The 23,064-nt window shown below is 33.2% G+C and overlaps 2 protein-coding genes across 15 annotated transcripts in view; one reads left to right on the top strand and one right to left on the bottom strand.

Moving 5' to 3' along the window:
• LOC102528082 (sodium channel protein type 2 subunit alpha) overlaps positions 1-23,064 on the bottom strand; it is a 272,534-nt gene that overhangs the window by 179,214 nt on the left and 70,256 nt on the right. Inside the window, exon 3 of the mRNA XM_072961091.1 lies at positions 19,938-20,042. The gene's annotated coding sequence lies outside the window, so the exon portion shown is untranslated. The remainder of the gene's footprint in view (positions 1-19,937; positions 20,043-23,064) is intronic.
• LOC102526612 (sodium channel protein type 3 subunit alpha) overlaps positions 2,425-23,064 on the top strand; it is an 80,328-nt gene continuing 59,688 nt past the window's right edge. For 6 of the 14 annotated variants that reach the window (XM_072961086.1, XM_072961085.1, XM_072961078.1 and 3 more), the window contains exons 1-9: positions 2,440-2,703; positions 8,034-8,152; positions 9,650-9,739; positions 12,606-12,734; positions 13,412-13,503; positions 14,298-14,570; positions 14,775-14,838; positions 19,713-19,854; positions 20,940-21,146. In XM_072961086.1, coding sequence (XP_072817187.1) covers positions 2,440-2,703; positions 8,034-8,152; positions 9,650-9,739; positions 12,606-12,734; positions 13,412-13,503; positions 14,298-14,570; positions 14,775-14,838; positions 19,713-19,854; positions 20,940-21,146 — 1,380 coding nt within the window. Of the gene's footprint in view, positions 2,704-8,033; positions 8,153-9,649; positions 9,740-12,605; positions 12,735-13,226; positions 13,319-13,411; positions 13,504-14,297; positions 14,571-14,774; positions 14,839-19,712; positions 19,855-20,939; positions 21,154-23,064 lie in introns of all 14 variants that reach the window. The other 8 variants (XM_072961087.1, XM_072961084.1, XM_072961077.1 and 5 more) reach the window with 5 other exon arrangements.

The raw sequence follows: 23,064 nt of genomic DNA, 5'->3' as shown, positions 1-23,064 counted from the left end.
GTGTAGCCACATATATGATAAAGTATTTCAATGACACAGGTTGAGGAAGGTTAAATTATAAACTATTAGTAACAGACTCAATACTCAACCAGATCTCTGATACCAACTGCTGCATGGTTTTCATTCCATTGTCAATAAAGAAACCAAAATCAGTTCAAGTAAATGCTCAAATACAAAAGTAACCTTTCTTCTCCCTTAAGAAAGCAACTATGTTCCACAGAAATTTCTAAAGACATTTTTTTTCAAGCTGTGTCATTTTCATTTAGCACTTGGGGAGAACCTTATCCATTCATTTCATGACAGGTGATGAGACAGGTGGATTACACATCCCTGGGTATTTAAGTTTTGTAATTAAGGGCAAACTCTTCCTACACTGAAAAGTACAAGAGCTGTGATTATTCCACAGCAGCCTAGAGTTGAAGTGACTATGTTGCCATTGAATTGACATAAAATGGCTGAAACTATTAACTCTACTTTGTACCATTTACCATGAACTTAGAAGGCACACAATAGTTGCTTGATTTTTAAGAAAAACAGAATAAATGTTCCCAAATCTTCTGGTTCATGTAACACTTGATGGAGCTTAAAAAAAGAGCCTTGTCCCACCACAAAGCAGAAATTCTTTTTCAGATCTAGTAGGGAAAATAGCACAGTTTTTTGGTAAGTCTGATAATTTATGATTTATTTAGAATATACCTGCATAATAGCAGGAAATACAATAACAATGTCATAATATAACTATGAATTCAATGAAAAGACACAGACAGCTATTAAAATATTTTTTGTCACAGGATCAGACCAAGGAACCAGTAATTCAGGTATGTACTCAAAAACATATAGTAAACTATGTTATTTTTCTTATGTTACTATAAGATCTGGAGTTTCTCCTTGTTTAGAAGCTCAGTATATCCATGCAATGAACTGCCAAGAATTAGAAGGCCATTTATGGATAAACTACTATGGAGACTAGAATAAGTGTGGGGGCAGAGGCAGGTGGGTGGTTGGGGATAGGGAAAATGTCACAGATGACATTGATGATTATTTTGATGCCATGGTTGTAGACCATCCTACAAGATGACTGATGTACTCATTGTTTTTTGTTTTTATTGTTTCTATTTTCTATCTTGATTTTTTAAATGAGATTTTTGGCACAATGCAAAATAAAATAACTGTTAACTTACGTTTCAAATTTATGTAGCTGACTTCCTGTATTTTTGACAGTTCTGTCACATTTTCAGCAGATAGAACTTTTTCCCCTTCCCTAGGAAATTGAGCAGGGCCACTGCACAGGTCTGCCTTGTCTCCCGTTCTCTCCCAGCCATGTTGTAAACATGTGTGAAATGTGTCCCTGTACTCTGCACTTCCCAGCCCATTCCTGACCTCCACGGTCAGTTATAGTTCCAGCAAGACAAGATTTTATTTAAAGAATTGTGGCTTGAATCATGAGGATGCCTGAAACCACAGCAGAAGAAATGGCTGGACGAACTGAAGATATTTAGATTATGATAACTGGCACTAATATAGTGCTTACTAATTCTGGGAACTATTCTAAACATTCAATATAAATTAATTCATTTATGCCTTACAATACCTGAGAAGTTGGTTCTCATATTATCCCCATTTTACAAATGAAGACTGAAGCACCAAGGGGTTACATTTTGCAAAGTCATACAGCTCGCCAGTGGCAGAGCTAGGGTTTAGAACACAGTCTAGCTTCATAGTCCATGCTTTTACTACACTACATCAAATGGAAGATTCAGGAAGAAGATGAAGATTGTCTTAAAAATAGTTAAAGAGCAACAGACTGGAAAAGGAAGTAAATATATTCTGCACTGCTTCAGAAGATGCCTCAGAAGGATCCAAGGTGAAAAGCTATAAGAAACAGAATTTTGACTTCTCTGTTACTGCTGATGGTCAGACACTGTCTGGAGAACCAGCGGTCAATGATGCTGGTAATCAGAATAGTGGCTGAGTTAGGCTACACTTCTTTCCTATCCTGAGATTTTTCTGAGTCGAGGATATATCACTGCATTGTTACCAGGATTTATTTATTTGGAGAGTTAGTAAGTGATAATAAAAGAAGGAGGGAGAGAAATAATGAGTTAATTTTATTGACAAGCACCACTGGCATTATTCTTTTTTAAAAGTATACTAAACTTTGGCTCAAAGGTCTCAGAACAGACTTCTGACAGACATATTAAGTTGGCTCATTGAAAATTAGATTGAATGATGTTTCTAAGTTAAAATTTGTAGTGCAGCACGAAAAGCACTACTTAAAATTTATACTTAAAAAAATTACTAGAAGAAATATTACATGGCATCTTGGTTGATTTTCTTAATCCCTCTCATTCACTTGCTTTCCTAACCCCCATGCATTTTTTAATTGTAGGCAATTCTTATGCAAGAAACTAAACATAATTAAATGTGCAGGATGAAAAGATGGCACAGGCACTACTGGTACCCCCAGGACCTGAAAGCTTCCGCCTTTTTACTAGAGAATCTCTTGCTGCTATTGAAAAACGTGCTGCAGAAGAGAAAGCCAAGAAGCCCAAGAAAGAACAAGACAATGATGATGAGAACAAACCGAAGCCAAACAGTGACTTGGAAGCTGGAAAGAACCTTCCATTTATTTATGGAGACATCCCTCCAGGGATGGTGTCAGAGCCGTTGGAGGACCTGGACCCATACTATATCAGTAAGAAAGTGAGTGTTGATTTTATTGCTCTAATACGTCTTTAACTCTTAACTTTAATTTGCTGTGGCTCATATATATATACTGCACCATAACTTTTCTACTGTTAAAGATTTTATAATATTTTTTATTTCTTCTTACTTTTAAGCACAGTGTAACAAGCAGAAACATTTATAAGAAATGAAGTCATGATGTGGCTACAGTGAAGAGACATAAAGAGATGAATAATTTCTACAGTTTCACAGTAATTGATATTGTCAAAATTAAAACTGACATCAAGAAAGCAAAATATCTGTTATTGCTGACATGTCTAAGCACACAGTAGACAACAGAATAATGGCTAAGTGAAAGAAGAGTTATGGGGCACATACACTTATTTTTTTATTTCTTATTTGGCTTGAGGTTTCTTCACGATAGATTTGTATTCTAGAAGGTAACAGATAATCTTTTACTTAGACTCCTCCTATAGAAGATATACATTGAGAAGCAAGTTTACTCAAAGATACATTTTTTGGCCCACTAACCTAGAATATGATTGGGAGCTCCTCTTAACCTTAATTTGTAACAGGCTAGATTCTGGAACACCTACATTTTGTTAAAACATCACTCTGAGAAAAAAAATATCAAGAACAGAGGCCAAAAAATAACCCTCAAAATTTTCAATATATTGCATAAATCAACTGTTAAGACTGTGCCTTCCTATGCAATAATAACCGCATAATTTTGTCAGAATTAGCTAGTTTTTGATACCAGCTGTGCAGTGTTTTATAGGGAATAAAAAAATGGATGATAGATTCTATGCTTTCTAACTGGGTATTTTGGCATCTTATAACCACAATTTGTATTTCACATTCACAAGCATAAAAGTGAGCCTATTTAGACACTAAAGATAAATTAATATCACCATGAGTTACTGGCTTACAGATTAAAGGATATATTGATCACTTTTATTAGTTGAAGCCAGCCCTTTAAAAAGGAATGGCTAAAGAAGTTGCATTCTTTAAGCAGCAAACAACTTATAAGATCAATGATGGCTAAAAGAACTGACAAGTAACTACTCAGACATAGAACTAGCCCTATTTCTCTAAATAAGTGCTTCTCAAACTTGCATATACATTCACATCATGGGAGGATCTTGTTAAAATACAGATTCTGATTCCATAGATCTGGGGTGGGACCACAGATCCTGCATTTCCAACAAGCCCTTAGGTGAGATTCATGTTGCTAGTACATGGCCACACTTTGAATAATGAGCCTTAAAATACTTTATTTAAAGTTACAAATTAAAGCAAATTTAAAAAACAGGTCCTTTCTTTTTCCTTTTAACGTAGTTTCATGAAAGATGGTATGTAATATGTATTCATATATTTTTAAAAGTAATTTATTCTACTACTTTACTAAAGAATTGATAAAATTTGAAATTTAGTTACTGTAGTATTATATACAATGAAGACAGTGAGACATCCCCCAAAAAACTAGAAGAAAATTTCCCTCTAAAAATTATTTATTCAAACTGCATATTTGCAAAGATACCTTCAAGAGATGGGGGTATGACTTATACCTTGACATGATTAAAAGTATTTACTACATGAAGAAAGGAGGGAATTGGTAAAATTAAGGGGGAAAAAAGAGAATAATAGAGACAAACAGCATTTTCCCAGAGAGACAGATCTTTAGTTAATAGTAGCCCTGAAAGCATTTTCCTCCCAAATGTCACTTCATTGTACAGGGGCTACACTAGGCTATCTAACCAAGATGTCATCAAATGTCTGTATTATTTAATTAAGTCAGTTTATTTGGACTCTACCTTTGGTAAAGAATATCTGATTATAATTTGTTTTCCCACTGATCTGCTTAAAAGGAAAGAATGTGTTGGTTATGCTATAGCAATTATTTCAGCCCATGTGACAGTTATATACCAGGTTTTAAATAAATAGATTGGTATTCTAATTTTAAGTCAGGCTTTCAAGCTTGGTTAACGTGAGTCTGCTGCTAGGAAACAGACTGTTTATGTACTAACAAAGTCAGCTTTTATTGCCTCCCTGTCTGAGAACCAGATTTGAACACTGACTTATTCAGTAATGGCTGTGACCCATCTTGAGAGACATCTAGACTGTTTACTGTTGGTGACACTGCTTTCCTTTATGAAGTGTCTATAAAGATGAAGATTGAGGTGCTATATAGTTTGTGGTTCTTAGGATAGAAGGACCTAATATAGGAAGCTAATGGAGAAGTTCTTATATTTAAAATATGGTAGAGAGCTTGTTAATCTTAAGAAATAATGCAGGTGAAAGGCATTTTAAAAGTGTAAAGCATTATGTAACTTTGCTTCCATTAATTAATGATACGTTTACATACCTAATTTAATCAGATATGCAACATCACAATGTATTTTAATGGCATTCAAATTGATCAGGTAAAAACTTGAGAATAGTGACAGTGATAATAATAATAGCTAACATATGTTATGCTTATAGTTTGTCAGGTGCATTTGAGTGCTTTACCTGGTATTAACTTACTTAATATTCAAAGAACCAGTGGGGCAGGTACTATGTTAACTTCATTTTGTAGATAGGAAAGTGAAGCCCAGAGGAGTTAAGTAACTTGACCAAAGTCACATTCCGTAGTGGTGGATTCAGGATTTGAACCTAGGCAGTCAGGCTCCAGAGCCAGAGCTCTTAGCCACTAAACAAAACTATATATGGTGTTTATTAATAGAATAAAACAAAATGTTAAAAATTGGTTGTATAATTTTGAATTCGCTGATGGATGTGGTTCTACTCAGAGATGTAAAGCTTATTCTTGCCTCAAGTAGTGAAAATTTTAGTGAATCTGGAAAAATGAAGTAGAATTCCAGAGTGGGTAATAACCAGTTTAACATACTTCCAGATACAACATTCGTCACCTTAGTAACAGTATAGTAATTATTACTATTTTTTTAAGTCACATTATTACTTATCATTTCTTGGAGAACAGATTTTGGAATTGACACTGTTTCTCTCTCTCTTCTAATTACTTGTCATTCTCTCAAATAATTTTCAGTTCAGACACCTCTCTCAATAATAGAAGGGCCCCAAATTCCAAATGCCTTTCTTATAATTTTTTCACCATACAGGACATTAATGTTTTATTCCTCATTTCTCAGGTTTTCTTTGTGTCAGAGATTGGTCTCCAGAAATAAACTGAGATTGTGTTCTTAAAGGTCTGCTCTGTTCCAGAACCAGTAAATTCACTAAAGACGCCCTTGGCATGTCACTTTTAATCCCGTTAGTACTGCAAAGGCTAATCTTGAGGGACGAGCAGAGGATTGCAGGTTTAAAGGGACAATTCATTCCTGTTCATTGTTTTTGGAGATTTTTCAAAATAAAATCCTCTCTTAATGTCACAAGTGGCAACTGCTTTTTCAGGGATATTGTTTCAAAAAAGCATGAATAAATGCACTTTAAATTATGGTAAACTTTACATGTTACTGCTGTCATTGAATGTCTAAATGGATCTAGATTATTCAACTTTAATACTGAGTAATTCAATCCTGTGAATTCAAGAAAATCCTTTAATGCATGTGTGCTTCAAGGGCAGTCTTCCCAATGTCCACTGTTCCATGTGGATAATCTCAATGTTAGTAAAGAATAGTTTGCTTGCCTTCTTCATAGAATTGGTCAAATTTACAGAGTGCAATTCATGGAAAATGGTTGGTTAGGTAATGGTTGTGTCCATGGTCTTGAATACAAAAAAGGTAATGTACAGAGAAGTTGTTTTCTGTACCCTTTATACTCATAAGTATTTTATATTTGTAAAATATGAATATTGTACCACAATATACCCATTCAAACAGAGCATGTTGTCAGTGAACATGAATATATGGAATATAGCACTTAGTTAATGGAAAAAAGCATATTATTAAGTAAATGGTTATATAGAATAGATGTCTTAAAGGTAAATGTCATCTTAAAGGTAAACCCACATTTAATTAAAACAAGTATTTATTTGTAAGCCATGCTATTAAATACTGTGAAAAAATGTAGAAAAAGTAACTAATAGGCTCTTTATGCACAATTATTTAGAACAACTTCTAGCCTAGTCCTCAGTGGAATGAACCCTACATGTAAATTGCTACTTGACTATAATTACAAGCAACATGCCAGTGTGTATATTAATACACTAAGACTTACTGAAAAAGGGAAACAATTAGGGGAGTGATCAGAAGGCAGTACGATTTATCTGGAAAGACATGAGAGCAGAGGTGATTTTGATAGCTGAGGACATCCCAAGAAAGTAGGAATTTTCAACCTTGGCTGCATATTAGAATCTCCTGAAGAAATATTTTTAACATATAATTGTCTATGCCAATCCTCCAGAAACTGATTCAATTGCTCTCACATGGATCTCAGATACTGGCAATTTTAAAATCACCCCAAGAGATTCTAACATGCAGACAGGACCAAGAACCTTTGATATTAACAGTGGGTCATTGTAGGGGGTACCTCATTGTCAGGTCTGTTGTGGACCAGAAATGGGAGCAATTTTATATTACATGACATCTCAGGTGCCTCCTTCCTCTAGAATTCTATGACACTTATTTTCAGAATCAGGGGAAGAAGCTGACAGAGTGAGTGGGACTGACAAGTGAATTGAATTGGCTGAAACAGAGATGCTTTGTTGGGAAAAATGAAAGATGATCCTAGAGAGACCTAGTAGTAAATCGCTGGGTAGCATAGCTTAAATACTAAATTGATGATTATAGGTTTCAGGTCGTAGAATTTTATCTATGGAATGCCCTTTGAAATGATGTACTTCAGCCTAATTCTTAATGCAGCTGTTCCTTCTCAGTATTACTAGCAGATCTATAGAATCAGCAAAAACAGATTATTCAGTCTGTTTGAACATTTTTAAGTAGGACAACTACCATAGGGAAAAATAGAGAACCTTCCTAAACTTTGTAGTTAAAAGACTTGATGTAATTAAAATATGTATAAAAGATTATTTTAGTGGCAGTATGTAGCAAATAATCTGAAAAGTTATCAAAGCTGAAGACAAATGGTAAGCTTTAAATAGAGTCCGGAAAGTTATTTTACAATTTGGTAAAATTTTTATGTAGGATCATCAATTTGTATCAGGAAGTTGATACCTTAGAGACAGATTAGATAATAGTACACCGTATCTTTATTTGTAGCTATATGTTAATTTAGGGGAGAAACATCTAACATGTTTATAGTCATGATATACAAACCGGTTTAAACAAAGAAGTTCAAACAAATCAGGTAAAAAGATTTTTATGTGTGTAAGCTCCTCAAATAAAACACGTCTAATCTAGTTTTTTTCCTCCTATTTTCTTTTTCAGACTTTTATAGTATTGAATAAAGGGAAGGCAATTTTCCGATTCAGTGCCACCTCTGCCTTGTATATGTTAACTCCGCTAAACCCTGTTAGGAAAATTGCTATTAAGATTTTGGTACATTCATATCCTTTTTATGTGGATTGTCTAAATACTGCTTCTAGTAGTTGATTATATAAAAAATGTCACTTTTTAAAAATATATATAAAATAACTCTGAAGTTAAGGATAACATTTAACCTGTTGTACTTATTGATTTTCTGCTATTTATAACAAGATTATTGTAGAATGACTATAATGATTCTAAAAGTAAAAATGCATCCATAATAGTGAATGTTTAAATGAAACATGTATTGTAGAAATGACAGCAAACTTTCATTAACCTCAATTAGATCATATATAACCATTATTAGAAACACAGTCTATTGTGCTTAGTATTATTATGTATATTACCAAATGTTCAAAATTTTGTGCCTTAATTGGTTTTATATCTTCATCACTTCCTCCTTCCTTCTTTCCTTCAGTAAATATTTAACTACTATGTGCCTATGTATCTGATAATACGTATTTAAAAATCATTGACCTTAAAATTACTTACAATAATAGTCAAAAAGTACATGTAAAATGACTTAACAGGTGTGGATTTCAAGAAAATTCTCAAGAAGTGATCATAAAATAGAAAGCTGATCTTCAGAGGCAGTGTTCAAGAATGGGCATCTTATCCAAACAGATTCAAAACAGGCTAACATAAAAACTAAGAGACAGAGTTAACCTAGAGACAGGGAAAACAGGACTGATAACTTTTGAAGCATTTGAATTCTCCCATTTTATGGTTTGATATTGGAAAGTATGTTTTAAAATAACAGATTTACCTCAAAATATGTAATCATAAGTTTCTTCGAGTAAAGTCTGGATTGAGATTCTAAGAGAAATTACTACAGCTAATTCTTAGGAAGGTTTTAAACCAGTGTTTGTTTAGGTATGGTGTGGACTAGATACAGGAGGATAACTAGATGGCCTGATAAGCTCCTCAACAGTCTAAAGTAAAAATAAAGTTAGAAAATAATACTAGCTAATTAGCAAAAGATTGTCTCTCCCTTTATAGTCATGTTGTAAACATTAAAGGAACGAGTTACATCATTCTAAGACTACTACAGTTTCCAATTACAGTAGAATTGTCAATCAGTGTAATCCTTGAATATATGAAGCTAAATTCTCAGGCTTATTATACCACAGTCATTAACCTTTTGTTTGTCAGTTAAAATTTTAAATGACATCTGAAATGTAACTTTTACATTTCTACTATAAACTTACTAAAGAATGGTCATTTTCCCTTGCAGTGCAATTTCACACAACTCATTGAAATGCAAAATTTTCATTTGCTTCAAATAGAGGTCTCTTTCTACTGACTTCAGTTTTGTATGGAATGATGTAAAATAAAAAAAGAGTGGACCAAGATTATATTACACGCTTTGAAGTTTCTTACTGTTTTGCCATTATTTTTAAACAAACACATAAGATTAATTTTACAGGTAACTTGTATTGATGACTTTTTTTCTGTATTGGATCATTTGTAAATGGCCACAATATTGTACTAGCATTTATTCCTTAACTATAATCTACTTTATTCAGCATGCTTATCATGTGCACTATCTTGACCAACTGTGTGTTTATGACTTTGAGTAACCCTCCAGACTGGACAAAGAATGTAGAGTAAGTAGAAATGACTTCTTGGAATGAGAAATGCACACTCAAATTCTCTAGCAATCTCCTTACAGTTATGGTCTGATTTATGGTTTCCACTTTTTAAAGTCAGGCTAAACACTTCAAAGAAAAAGTTATTTCCATAATATGAAAAAAAAAAGGAAGTTCTTTGGGAGAATTTTCTTACATTTCCAACAAATGATAGTTATCTGTTTAAGAAAGGTTATTAATTTTATACACTAGCTGATAAGCTATACAATCATTTAGCATAAAAGTTAAAACTCGATCACAGTTAATTTCATTTTAGATAAAACACAAGGGCCATTGAGTAATTTTATAAATAAAATTATTTTATTCTATTCTATTACTATTACTGTTATATTCTGATAAAAATAGATTTAGATGTTTAGCTCTGTATTATTATATTAGGCATTTCGGTCATATGTTATATCACCACATTTAGGAAAAATACATTTAGGTATTTAAGTTACTTTGATGTTTAATTATGTTTAGATACATAGTTTAGACACAGCATGCATGCTAAAACACCATAGATATGTTCTGTTAAAGGAAATAGAATGTCTTTGCAAAACCATGCTCAAAAAATAACAAGGCCTAAGGGGAAAACATGATTATAGACAAAGCCCTCAAAACTTATAAAACTTTGTAATTAGAACACTAATAAAAACAGTAAGAATTCCACTAAAAAGATATTGGCCTAGTTAAAGCTCTACGGACATTTGTACCTAAAATCTCAGCCAACAACCTCCCTGAAGTCTCAGACCCTGGGCTTTGTCCTTTCTCTCTTGAAACGGAGACCCTGGGGACATCTGAATGATGTCATCAAAATAAAACATTTGATTCAATATTTTAATACAGAGGGAAAGGTCTAAGCACAGTAGCCTTGGGCATGTCAAACTAGCCGCTGCTTGCACTAAAGAAGAAACTTCTGGTAAGTTTTTTCATTAGTATTAAGGTCTTTTATTGTTAAGTATGTTCCATGAAAATGTATAGGAAAAGGTGCCCCTGATTATTTCAAAACATCAATATGCTGAGGAAAACTGGGCTTTAACTAACACAATTTCTGCATTATAACAACATTATTCCTCAGTTTGTCAGTCACATATGAGATTGTGACAAAGCAACATGCTTTTTAGGGAAACAGAAGGTATCTAGGTTATACAGGCTATTTACGTATGGTATAATACTATGATCAGGTATTTTGTTTCAGTGAAAAAGGAAATTTTATTACGTTCTTACTGCTATATTTTTTAAAGTAATGTCTAACAGGAGATAAGTTATTGTGACAAATACTTTTATTTCTATTTATTATAGATGTCTATGAGGATTTACAGAATCACTCTAAGCCATCATTTGTCAGTGTTTTAACACAATAAAGATTTTTTTGATAGTAAATTGAAAATGTTCCCTAGAAATCATTTTAGTAAAGAATCCAGTTTTTATGTTGAGGCAAGCCATTCAACAGAATTCTCAGTTACCATTTATGATTTGGGGGTTACCAAATGGACATACCTATACAAAACTATTCTGTATTAATTGTTGTAAAAAGGAGGAGGTATATCAGGAAAACTAGACATGAGGATTTCTATATACAGTTTCCTCTGATTTCTTTGTTCCCTCAAAAGAGAGAAATTTCTACAGGAAAAAAAAACAAAAATAACTCTCCTTTTTTCACACATAAAATACTAGTAGGCTGGAAAATATAATGGATTTTAATGAAAGTAAATTAAATCTTTGCGGCTTGAGTGAAGTAAACTGAAGAACAAACTTAGACTGTACTTTTTAAAAGAATCCAATGTTGAAAAACAAATATTCTCACCAAACTATTTTTGGAAGAAACAGAAATAACTTATGCTGTCAACACTGAAAGGAGAGAGGGCTAGAAATGCATTACCAAACAGCAAATGGAAGAGTCTTTCACCATTTTGGAGGCTGAAATTTGGATTTAAGCATGTTTAAATGATTTGGCCCAATTGCAGAGAGACAGTAATTGAGGCAAGGTTAGATTGAGGAATTTTGTTATCCATGAGTTTTGGTAATTTTGGTAATTGTGTAAACACATAAACATAAAATATTAATGAACTGAAAGTTTTCTGGTGTGTGTGTGTATATATATATATATATATATATGTACATATTATAATATATATATATTTAGGGAGAGAAAGAGGAAGGGAGGGAGAGAGAGAGAAGCAGATTTATAACTCTGTTCCTGATTCTTAAGCATAAAAAGGGGAAGTATATTTTCTAGATTAGACATGTAAATATCCCTAAAAATAACTCTAATCATTAAGAAGTTTAAATGAAATATTTTATTATAAGTAAATTAATCCAAGAAATGTTATCTCTAGAGCTATACTGTCCAGTGAGGGAGCCAGTAGCCACAAGTATCTGTTGAAACTTGAATTTAGCTAATCTTAACTGTTGAGATGACAACACTTTAGATATACTGGTTTAAATAAAACATAATATACAAATTAAGTTTACTTATTTCTGCTTACTTTTTTATTTGGTTACTAGAAATTTGAAAACTACGTATGTAGCCTGTATTATATTTCAATCGGACAGTGTTGCTCTAGAAGATCAAGCCTGATGATTATAAAACACATGAAACTTATTCTAAAACCTAAATATTTAAACAAAATCAGATTCTTTGTGGAAAATATCTGTTCAGTTTAACCCTTTACTCAAGCTCATAAGATTAATTAAACCAGTAGGCTTTTTATAAGCAGAAATGAGGAACAAGAGCTTAATGAACTAAAAAACCACCAAAGGATAGGATTTGCTGTATTTGAAAACATGTATTTTAACAGTTCAAATAAAACTGTTATTTTTGTTTGGATGCTTTTCCTAGGTACACATTCACTGGAATCTATACCTTTGAGTCACTCATAAAAATCTTGGCTAGAGGGTTTTGCTTAGAAGATTTTACATTTCTTCGTGATCCATGGAACTGGTTGGATTTCAGTGTCATTGTGATGGCGTGAGTATTTTTGAAAATATGTTAAGCTCAAAGGAATGAAAACAGTCGGTGCATAACCCAAGTAGTTGTGACATATTTTAAATGTAGTTTGCTTATTAGCCAAATTAACCATATGCCTTATATATTCTGAGGATACCTATTAGAATATATATTGCAAGGTAAATATATCTGGTAAATGAGCAATAACTGGAATTACTTTCATGTCATTCAGTCTTTCACTTCATCAAAATGAAGTTATTCATTGACTATAATTTAATACCACCAACTGTACTTTGATTAGTTTTGCAAACTTGTTGATATTAGTGAAAATTTCATTGAAATAAAGCAACACAATTTTATTCCTTAAAGGCAGCTTTTAGCACATGATACCCTGAAGTCTATAGCAATTCCATAAAATTCAAACGGCTCTATATGTCAAACCAACCCACCTTTCATTCTTTATTTAGTATAAACTTTGCCAAAACTATCAGTAACTCTGATTTAATTCTACAGGTATGTAACAGAATTTGTAAGCCTAGGCAATGTTTCAGCCCTTCGAACTTTCAGAGTCTTAAGAGCTCTGAAAACTATTTCTGTAATTCCAGGTAAGAAAAAACTGGTGCAAGATGGTAGGCCCCTCTTATATATCAAACTTCTATTTTGTGTTATTGTGTTTGTGTGTGAACTCCCTATTACAGATATGTGACAGAGTTTGTGGACCTGGGCAATGTCTCAGCATTGAGAACATTCAGAGTTCTCCGAGCACTGAAAACAATTTCAGTCATTCCAGGTGAGAGCCAGGTTAAACACCGAGGCTGATTTTAGATATACTGTAATAACACTGAGGTTGAAATTACACTTGTAACATTAGCCTTGTTGCTTATTATTTTTGTTTGTCATCTTCAAGAATGCCAAATAAAATTACCTGCTTTTTTATAAAGTCAGCCTTTGAGTTTAACAGAATTGCATGAGATGTCTATAAAAAATACTAGTTTTGCTCTCTTTCTCACCCACTTTTTTTGCATTTATGATGTAGTGTATTCTCTTTTACATTCTAAAAAAGCTTTGCTAACATGGCTTTACTAACTGATTGAGATTTTACCATTTACTGCAGATCTATTTTAAAAATGGGTCTCCTTTTATAAAGGAGAAAAGATTATTATTGAACAGCATATTAATGGCATGGGATTTTTATTATTTCAAGATTCTTTTCTCCTCTAAATCATTGCTACTTGGAGGCTAGTATAAAAAATGATTGGAGAGAAACAGTCTCATGAAACACAAAGTCTGAAGTGGAAAATAACTTCAGGTTTGTCTTTATGTGTTTATGGCAGCACATAAAACAATACATTAAAAAAACTTCCTGCTCAGATATATACGCTTTCATTTTGAAACTCCAGAAGTACACTGTTCATAAATAAAATCTGCTCTTCATCCATTTCCCAAACCATCTGGCTGTCCATAAAGCTTTGGAGTCTAAACAGTCAAGCAATTGTTTGCGGGGAAAGAACGTGTGTGACTATTAAGAAGACACTGTGGCTTAGGGCACTCTTCCTCAGCTGACCTATCATTCTCTCTCCTCAGGTTTAAAGACCATCGTGGGTGCCCTGATCCAGTCTGTGAAGAAGCTTTCTGACGTCATGATTTTGACTGTGTTCTGTCTGAGCGTGTTTGCTCTAATTGGTCTGCAGCTGTTCATGGGCAACCTGCGGAATAAATGCTTGCAATGGCCCCCAAGCGATTCTGCTTTTGAAACCAACACCACCTCCTTCTTTAATGCCACAATGAATACAAATGGGACATTTGTTAATGTAACAATGAGCACGTTTAACTGGAAGGATTACATTGAAGATGACAGTAAGAAATACTACTCCATGGTTAATCTTAGTGTTGCTGAATGAGTTTTCAACTAAATAGTTGAGGCTGTGGGCCTGAAGCCATCTTTATAAATTACTTTATTGGTGTCCACTTTGGAAATAACTGAGATAGCCAAATTCTCATTTATTCCTAATGTCAATAGGATTGATACAAAATGAAATAATGTATTCTTTATATTAACAGGTCACTTTTATGTTTTGGATGGACAAAAAGACCCTTTACTCTGTGGAAATGGCTCAGATGCAGGGTAAGGAACACTTTTTTAAAGAAAAAAAGCAAATAGAAAAAATATACAAGGGTAGCCTTACATGTATATAATAGAGTGGTGCAGCCTACTTAGGAAGTACCTTCTCTGTCTTATTGGATTGGTATCAGCTCTAACTCACAGCCATTAAAATTATCCCTTTGGGTCAAGACTTTTTCTCCAGAATTTCAGTTAAAAATGTACCTGAATTATGGCTCCAAGTGTGAAGACTCAGAGTCTGTCTTATCTATAAACCCATCAGAGCCATTTAAGAATTACAGGGAAGGAAACATAAGATGGACACATTTTGATTGGTGTGAGTATATGTTGATGGGATGAGTTTTGCTGTGGCTGGAAAAGATCTAGACTGTAACACGGTTTTCAGGGTGCAAACCCAGTTGGGAAACTACTTTGAGAGACTTAGGTATTCTTGAAATAGCATAAAACCCTATGTGCAAGGAAGTCACGTGGCAGATGAATGTCAAAGGCATGTGCAAGTCTGAGTCTGCATATTTTGAAGTTCTTTTTTGTCACATTCTACAATAAGAGATGCTGTAATATCTTAGTCATTCTGCTGGTCTCTCATACTTAACATATTTTGCCAAGAGTACTGTAAATTAATTTTAAGTCAGGGTAGAGACTGAATGTTTTAGAAGCCAAGGGATAGCAATAGTAACTGACTCTCAGATCACAAAACTTACGCAGAACATATTTTGAGTCATCCTAGAAAATGGGAAACTAATGTTACCGTAAAGATCGAAGAGATCACAAGATCTTATTGAAACCATACACCAGACACACAGTTGGAAATTTAGGGAAATTTTTTTTTCCTGATAATTTTCCCAAACTTTGTTAGGAGAGTGTAGTGAATAAGAGTGTAGGTTCTATGATTCATATATACCTGGGTTCAAATCCTAACTCCACTATTTACAAACTTTTTTACATTGGAGAAGTGTCCAAAGCTCTCTGCATTTGAGTTTATTTCTAAAATGAGGAGAGTAATATTGTCTCTCCCTTGGGGCTGTTATGGTGATTAATTACTTAATCCATATAAAGCACTTGTACTAGTAACTGGTCCATCATAAACATTTATTGCATGTTAGCTATTATTTTTAATATTATGGTTAATTTAAAAGCCTAGATAAAATTTTGGATAAGATTGGTTAATAAATACTTTGTCCCTATTAAACCACAATAATCATTTCCCTTTATTGAGTACCTATTATGGGTCAGGTAATTTACAAAATAAAACTGATAGTCCCTCTGTTGTTAAATGTCAAATAAATTCTAAAGAAATCTACACAATTTCAAGACTTCCTATAAGGCTACAGTAATCAAGACAGTATGATATTGGAAAAAGAAGAGATTTACAGATCAATGAAACAGAACAGAGAGCCAAAAAACAGACCACACAAACGTAGTCAACTAATTTTTGGCAAAGAAGAAAATGCAATTCAATAGAGATAGGAAAGTTTTTCAACAAATGGTGTTAGAACAATTGGAGATCCATTATGCAAAGAAATGAACCTAGATTCAGCTTCACACTTTACACAAAAATTAACTCAAAACCAATCATAGACCTAAATGTAAAATGTAAAACTATAAAATTTTTTTAAGAAAACATAAAATAAAAGCTACATGACTTTGGATTTTGTGATGAGTTTTTAAATGTAACCCCAATAGCACAATCCATAAACGAAACAATTAATAATTTGGACATTTTTAAATTAAAAGCTTCTGCTCGGCAAAGACACTTTAAAGGGAGTAAAGACAAGCCATAGAATGGAAAAAAAAACTGCAAAACACATATCTAATAAAGGACTTGTATCCAAAATACACAAAGCACCCTTAAAACTCAACAAAAAGAAAATTAATAACTCAATTTAAAAATGGACAAAAATCTGAACAGACACAAAAGAATATACACAGATGGCTAATATGGATATATATAAAGATGCTCAACATCATTTTTAATTAGGGAGTTGAAAAGTAAAACAACAATGAATTACTATCATATACCTATTAGAATGACTAAAATTAAAAAAAAAATCTGACAATACCAATTGCTAGTGAAGATGCAGAACAACAGGAATTCTCATTCACTGCTAGTTGGAATGCAAAAATAGTACAGCCACTTTAAAAGATAATTTGTCAGTTTCTTACAAAATAAACACAGCATTACCATACAATTCAGAAACTGCCCTACTATTTAGCCAACTATTATGAAAATTTATATCCACATAAAAACCTTATCTGAGTATTTGTTTATAGCAGCTGTATTCAGATTCACAAGAAACTGGAAGCAATCAAGATGTCCAAGAGGTGAATAGATAAACAAACTGTGGTATACTCATACAATGAAATATTACTGAATAATAAAAAGAAATGAGCTATCAAGCTATAAAAACATTGATGAACATTAAATGCACATTAATAAGTGAAAAAAGCCAATCTGAAAAAGCTACATTCTGTATAACTACAATTACATGACATTCTGAATAAGACAGAGATGATAAAAACATCAGTGTTTTCCAGGAGTTCAGGGTAGGGGCTTGACTGGGTGATGCACAGGGGATTTTTTTTAGGGTGGAGAAACTATTCTGTATGATTCTGAAATGGTGAATGTTAAGCATTTGTCAAATTCAAAGAACTTTACAGCACGAAGGCTTAACAGTATATGTAAAATTTTTTAAAATCGTGTTTAAAAATGTTTTAAATCATGTCAGGTTAGAGGATCCCAGGTTGAAATACAGAACGTGACAAAGGTATCTAAATATATTTTATATGTATAAAATAACCACACTGAAGGAGGAGAATAGATGCTAATCTAAGAAATTTTGGAAATGAGTGGAGTCTGAAAGACTAAAGTGAAAAGGAAATCTATTTGATAAAGTTGTTTCCCATGATAGTGTGGATTAACAATCCTGAAACAACTATGCATATATACTTGTCCTGAACAATTAAGTATTTATATAGCAGATGACAGAAGCCAGGTTTCTCACTTTTGGAGTGAGGGGGTACAGAGAAGCAAAGCGAAGAGTCTGGAATGATCCTGTAGTGATGAAATAAAGTTGGAGAAATGAGTATGAGCTCATGTTTAGCTTAATCTAGGCACAGATGGCTACATATAGAAATATACATACAGTATTAGAAACCCAGATCTGGGTACTGCATTTATTGCCAAGGCAGTGACATTGCTTCTAGGCCCTCAGCTGACAAAGTGAGGAGATATGTATGTAGACACAAATACATACACACATTTATCATGATTTCTAATATGATTCTTCAATAAAAGAGCTAGGGCTCCTTGGAGAAATGGCTGGTTCTAGGATTGGGACAGGAAATGTACAAGATATAAAGTAGCTTTTAAAAAAGGAGGAGTGTAGCTCAGTGGTAGAGCGCAAGCTTAGCATGCACGAGGTCCTGGGTTCAATCCCCAGTACCTCCACTAAAAAAGAAAGAAAGAAAAAGTTGAGCCTGGAGCATCTTTTAGTGCCAGAAGGTAAGAAAGTGCTGAAAACAAACAGAACACACACCACTATGGGTCATGTCAAAGAGATACAGGCGTCAACTGAAAAATCTCCAATGGCCAAAACTGGAACAATTTGAACAAAAAATTACAATCATTATATTATAAACATAATATAATTGTATTATAATTCAAAGTACAAAATGATTATCCATGAGCACACTTATATAAATAACTTATTGAATCTATATATATATTTATTTATATGAGAGATAATAGTCATTTATTTAAATGAGAGATAATAGTTAAATCTCATGCAGAAGAATTCCGAATAATTTATGTTCATATTCTACTCTTAAGGAGGTGGGTCATAACTCCTGGCTCCTTATGTGTAGACTGCACATAGTGACTTTATTGCAAAGAGTGCAGTATGGAAAAAGAAGGAAAAAAAGAATAAATTTACAGTGGAGAAACCTGACAAACACTATCTCAAATCAGGTGATGAAAGTTAGCATTAACAGTGATAAGAACTATTGATAGCATGTACCCTTGATGATGTAAGGATAACAATACTTTATGTCTGTGCTCTTCCTCCCCCAAATCCGTAACCTCAATATCTAATAATGAGAAAAACATCAAACAAATCTCAATTGAAGAACATTCTTCAAAATACCTGACAATTACTTCACTAAACTGTCAAGGTAGTCAAAAACAAGGAAAAGTCTGATAAACTGTCACAGTCAAGAGGAGCCTAAAGAGTCAAGATGACTAAATGTAATGAGGTATCCTGGGTGGGATCTTGGAACATAAAAAAAGTTATTGGGGAAAAACTGGGGAAATATGAATAAAATTATGGACTTTGGTTAATAATAATGCAGCAATATTGATTGAAATGTACCATACCAACATAAGATGTTAATAATATGGGAAATTGGGCATGGTATATATGGGAAGTCTCTGTCCTCTCTTTGAGATTTTTCTGCAAATCTAAAATTGTTCTAAAATATAAGTTTTATTTTAGAAAATTCTATAGAAGTGGCTAATGAAGTGGCTAATTAAGTTTTGGCTGTTTTCTGGCTTTTCATTTTTAATCATTGATTCTTGCCACTTTGAAAAGAGAGGGATATTGATGGTGTCAGAGGCAAAAGTGTGTGGTTGCTGCCTCTCTGCCATTCTAAATGTCTATAAATATGACTCCTTCATACCTTAAGTTTTTTATTGGTTTTCCTAATAAATTTCATCTGATAACAGCTTCACTGTGAGCAATTATTCAAAGTGCTCTGGAAATGAAGGCAAGAAAATTCATCACAGACAGCAACTCTGGGTTTTGACAATTTCAATAAATCCACATGGATTGAAATAGCTATAGTTGCTATGCTGACCTCAGCTCCATTTTTCTCTCTTATAGCCAGTGTCCAGAAGGATACATCTGTGTGAAGGCTGGTCGAAACCCCAACTATGGCTATACAAGCTTTGATACTTTTAGCTGGGCTTTCTTGTCTCTATTTCGACTCATGACTCAAGACTACTGGGAGAACGTTTACCAGCTGGCAAGTGTCTTAGTCCCTTTGGGCTGCTATAGCAAAATGCCACACATTAGGCAGTTTATAAATAACAGAAATATATTGCTTACAGTTCTGGAGGCTGGGAAGTCAAGATCAAGACATCAGCATGATTACATTCTGAGAAGAACCTTCTTCCTGGTTCATAAGCTGACATCTTCTTGCTGTGTCATCACCTGGAGGAAAAGGGGCCAGGGTTCTCTCTGGAGGCTCTTTTTATTAGGCACTAAACCCATTCATGAGGGCTCCATTCCCATGACCTAAGCACCTCCCAGAGGCCACTTCTAATACTATCACATTGGGCATTAGGATTTCAACATATGAATTTTGGTGGGACACAAGTATTCAAAGTAGAGCAGTAAGGTTCAAAGTATCATGCACAAAATAGCATGAATATATATTAAATAACAAGTATGGATATTTGTTTATAACACCCTAGAATACAGAGAAGGGTCCAGCATAAAGCAAATCTGCCTAGGACCTCAACTGTTCAGTCAGTACACATATATTAAGAGTCTTTGGTAAAAGCATTCTGCTAGGGGATATGGAGGATGCAAAGAAAGTCCATGACTTTGAACATATAATATAAGCTGTGGATATAACAAAAGCATGTGAAAAGATTTTAAAACTCAATTATACAGAAATTTCAAATTAAACCTAAGGTTAATTGGAGCTAGAAGAGGAGAGAAGAAAGATGTTATCACTAGATGATGTGTAGAGACGACATGGAGAGTAGGAACTCCACTGAAAGGAATTAAAGATCATGTTCTTACTTGAAATATTGCCCAAGAGACTCAAAGAAAAGCATTTTAGTGTGCTCAAATATATATCCAATGTATTATAATTTGAAATGTGTGTACTTATATCAAATGACACTACAGTGAAGCCTCAAATAACTTAATTATTATTTGTTTTATGTCTTTGTGTGTGTGCATTTTAACAACAACAACAAAAAAAAACCTTTGTCAAAATACATTGCATGCTAAAAAGCATTTATCTTCTGACTATCTAATGATGATGGTAATCAGATCTTTATTTGGAGACATTTAATAAAATAGTTTTTTTTTTCCTAGACGTTACGTGCTGCTGGAAAAACATATATGATATTTTTTGTCTTGGTTATTTTCTTGGGCTCTTTTTATCTGGTGAATTTGATTCTGGCTGTGGTGGCCATGGCCTATGAGGAACAGAATCAGGCCACCTTAGAAGAGGCCGAACAGAAAGAGGCTGAATTTCAGCAAATGCTTGAACAGATTAAAAAGCAACAGGAAGAAGCTCAGGTACTAAGTGATAAATAAGAAAAATGTATTATTATTATTATTATTATTAGATTATTACTATTAGTTAGTTTTAAGTAGGAATATTGTTGTACCATAGAGATCAAATTGGAACTGGCTTTTTGTTTGGTATACAGGCATTGCCATCGAAAAGAGAAAACTATTCAAACCTAAAATTGTTTCTTAAGTTGGAGTCAAAGTAACTTTTTAGACACTATATATAAGGAAATTAACTCAAGGTAGAAAACACATTCAGACTAAGGTTAACTATGCAATTGTTTCACGAAATCTTGGGAGAATCTGATTTTCAGTTAATGTAAAAATGATACATAACTGCTATTTCCAACTATTTCTGTTTCACTCCTAATTATAACATTTGAAGTTTTATTCTGTAGTTGATTGATCTCAAATGTAAACAAGAAAACTTTATGCATACCTACTCTTAACCATCCTTTGGGGTTTCTATAGCACAACAGGATATCAGGATATCAGGAAGGCATCTGCTATTAGATTCTGACTTTAAATTCTCGTTAATATTAAAGGCTGCTTGGGGTAGAGGCACAGTGAATGGGTCTTGAAGAGAAGAGAGAGAACAGTATTTGATTAAAAGGAAAAAAATAACTTAAGTTGGAAAGTGAAAGTCATGGGGAGACAAAGTGAAACCCGTTTTATGTCAGCGAGAGTTATAGTTGCTCTATGTCTTCGCCAACATTTGGTATGGTCAGTCTTATTTGCGATTCTACTAAGCATCTCATTGTTGTCTTACTTTGCATTTTCTTAATGACTAATGAAGCTGAGCATCTCTTCATATTATTATTTTCTATCTGTATGGCTTCTGTTGTAAAGTAGATGTTCAGATATTTTGCCCATTTTTTAGCTGAGTTGTTTTGTTTTCTTATTAAAGTGTTTTGAGTATTTTTTATATATAAAGGAATTAAGTCCTTTGGTCCTTTATGTTATGCTTGGCAAATATCTTCTCCTGGTCTGCAACTTGTCTTTTCATCCTCCTGTTTTTTTTTTTTTAAAGTAAAAGTTTTTAATTTCAATGAAATAAATTTTATTAAGTTTTATTGTATGTTTGATCATGCTTTTGGTATTGCATCTAAGAAATTTTTGCCAAATCAACATCACAAATATTTTCTCCTAATTTTCCATCTGGAAGTTTTATAGCTGTATTTAGGTCAATGACCCATTTTAAGTTAATTTTTGTGTAAGGTGGTATGATTTATGTGTTGGGTTTTTTTGCATATAGATATCTAATTATTCCACCACCATTTGTTGAACAAAACATCTTTTTTCCACTAAATAGCCTCTGAACCTTTGTCAAAATCAATTGTTCATATGTGAGTGAGTCTATTTCTGGATTCTATTCTCTTCAGTTGATTGATTGGTTTCTTTTTAGACCAATATCACAATCTCTTAAATCACTGTAGCTGTTTAGTAAATCTTGAAATCTAGTAGCTCTCCAACTTTGTTTTTCTTTTTTAAGGCTGTTTTGACTATTCCAGGTCAAATATATATTAAAAATGTATAGCTTCATATGAGTGTTAGAATCAGTTTGTCAATTTTAGTTTGGATAGTTTCTATTGCTATGTCTTCAAGTTTATCATCGTTTCTTCTGCCATTAATCCCCAGTGTAATTTTCGTCTCAGACAGAATAGTTTTCATCTCTAAATGCTTGATCTGAATCTCTTTTTATCTCCCACATAGCTAACATTTTGAACATACACATTACAGTTATAATAACTGTTTAAAGTCCTAAAGTCCTTATCTGCTGATTCTAACATCTGTGTCAGATTTTGGTCAATTTTAATAATTTTTTCTTCATTATTGGTCATAAATTTCTGAATTTTTTGCATTTCTGACAAACTGTAGTTAAATTCTAGGCACTTGTAACTTTAGCTTTCGGGCTGCTGGATAT

This window comes from Vicugna pacos, chromosome 5 (assembly GCF_048564905.1).
Source record: "Vicugna pacos chromosome 5, VicPac4, whole genome shotgun sequence".
NCBI classification, from domain to species: Eukaryota; Metazoa; Chordata; class Mammalia; order Artiodactyla; family Camelidae; genus Vicugna; species Vicugna pacos.
Note: the sequence above shows the minus strand (reverse complement) of the source record. Positions and strands in the feature narration are given on the sequence as shown.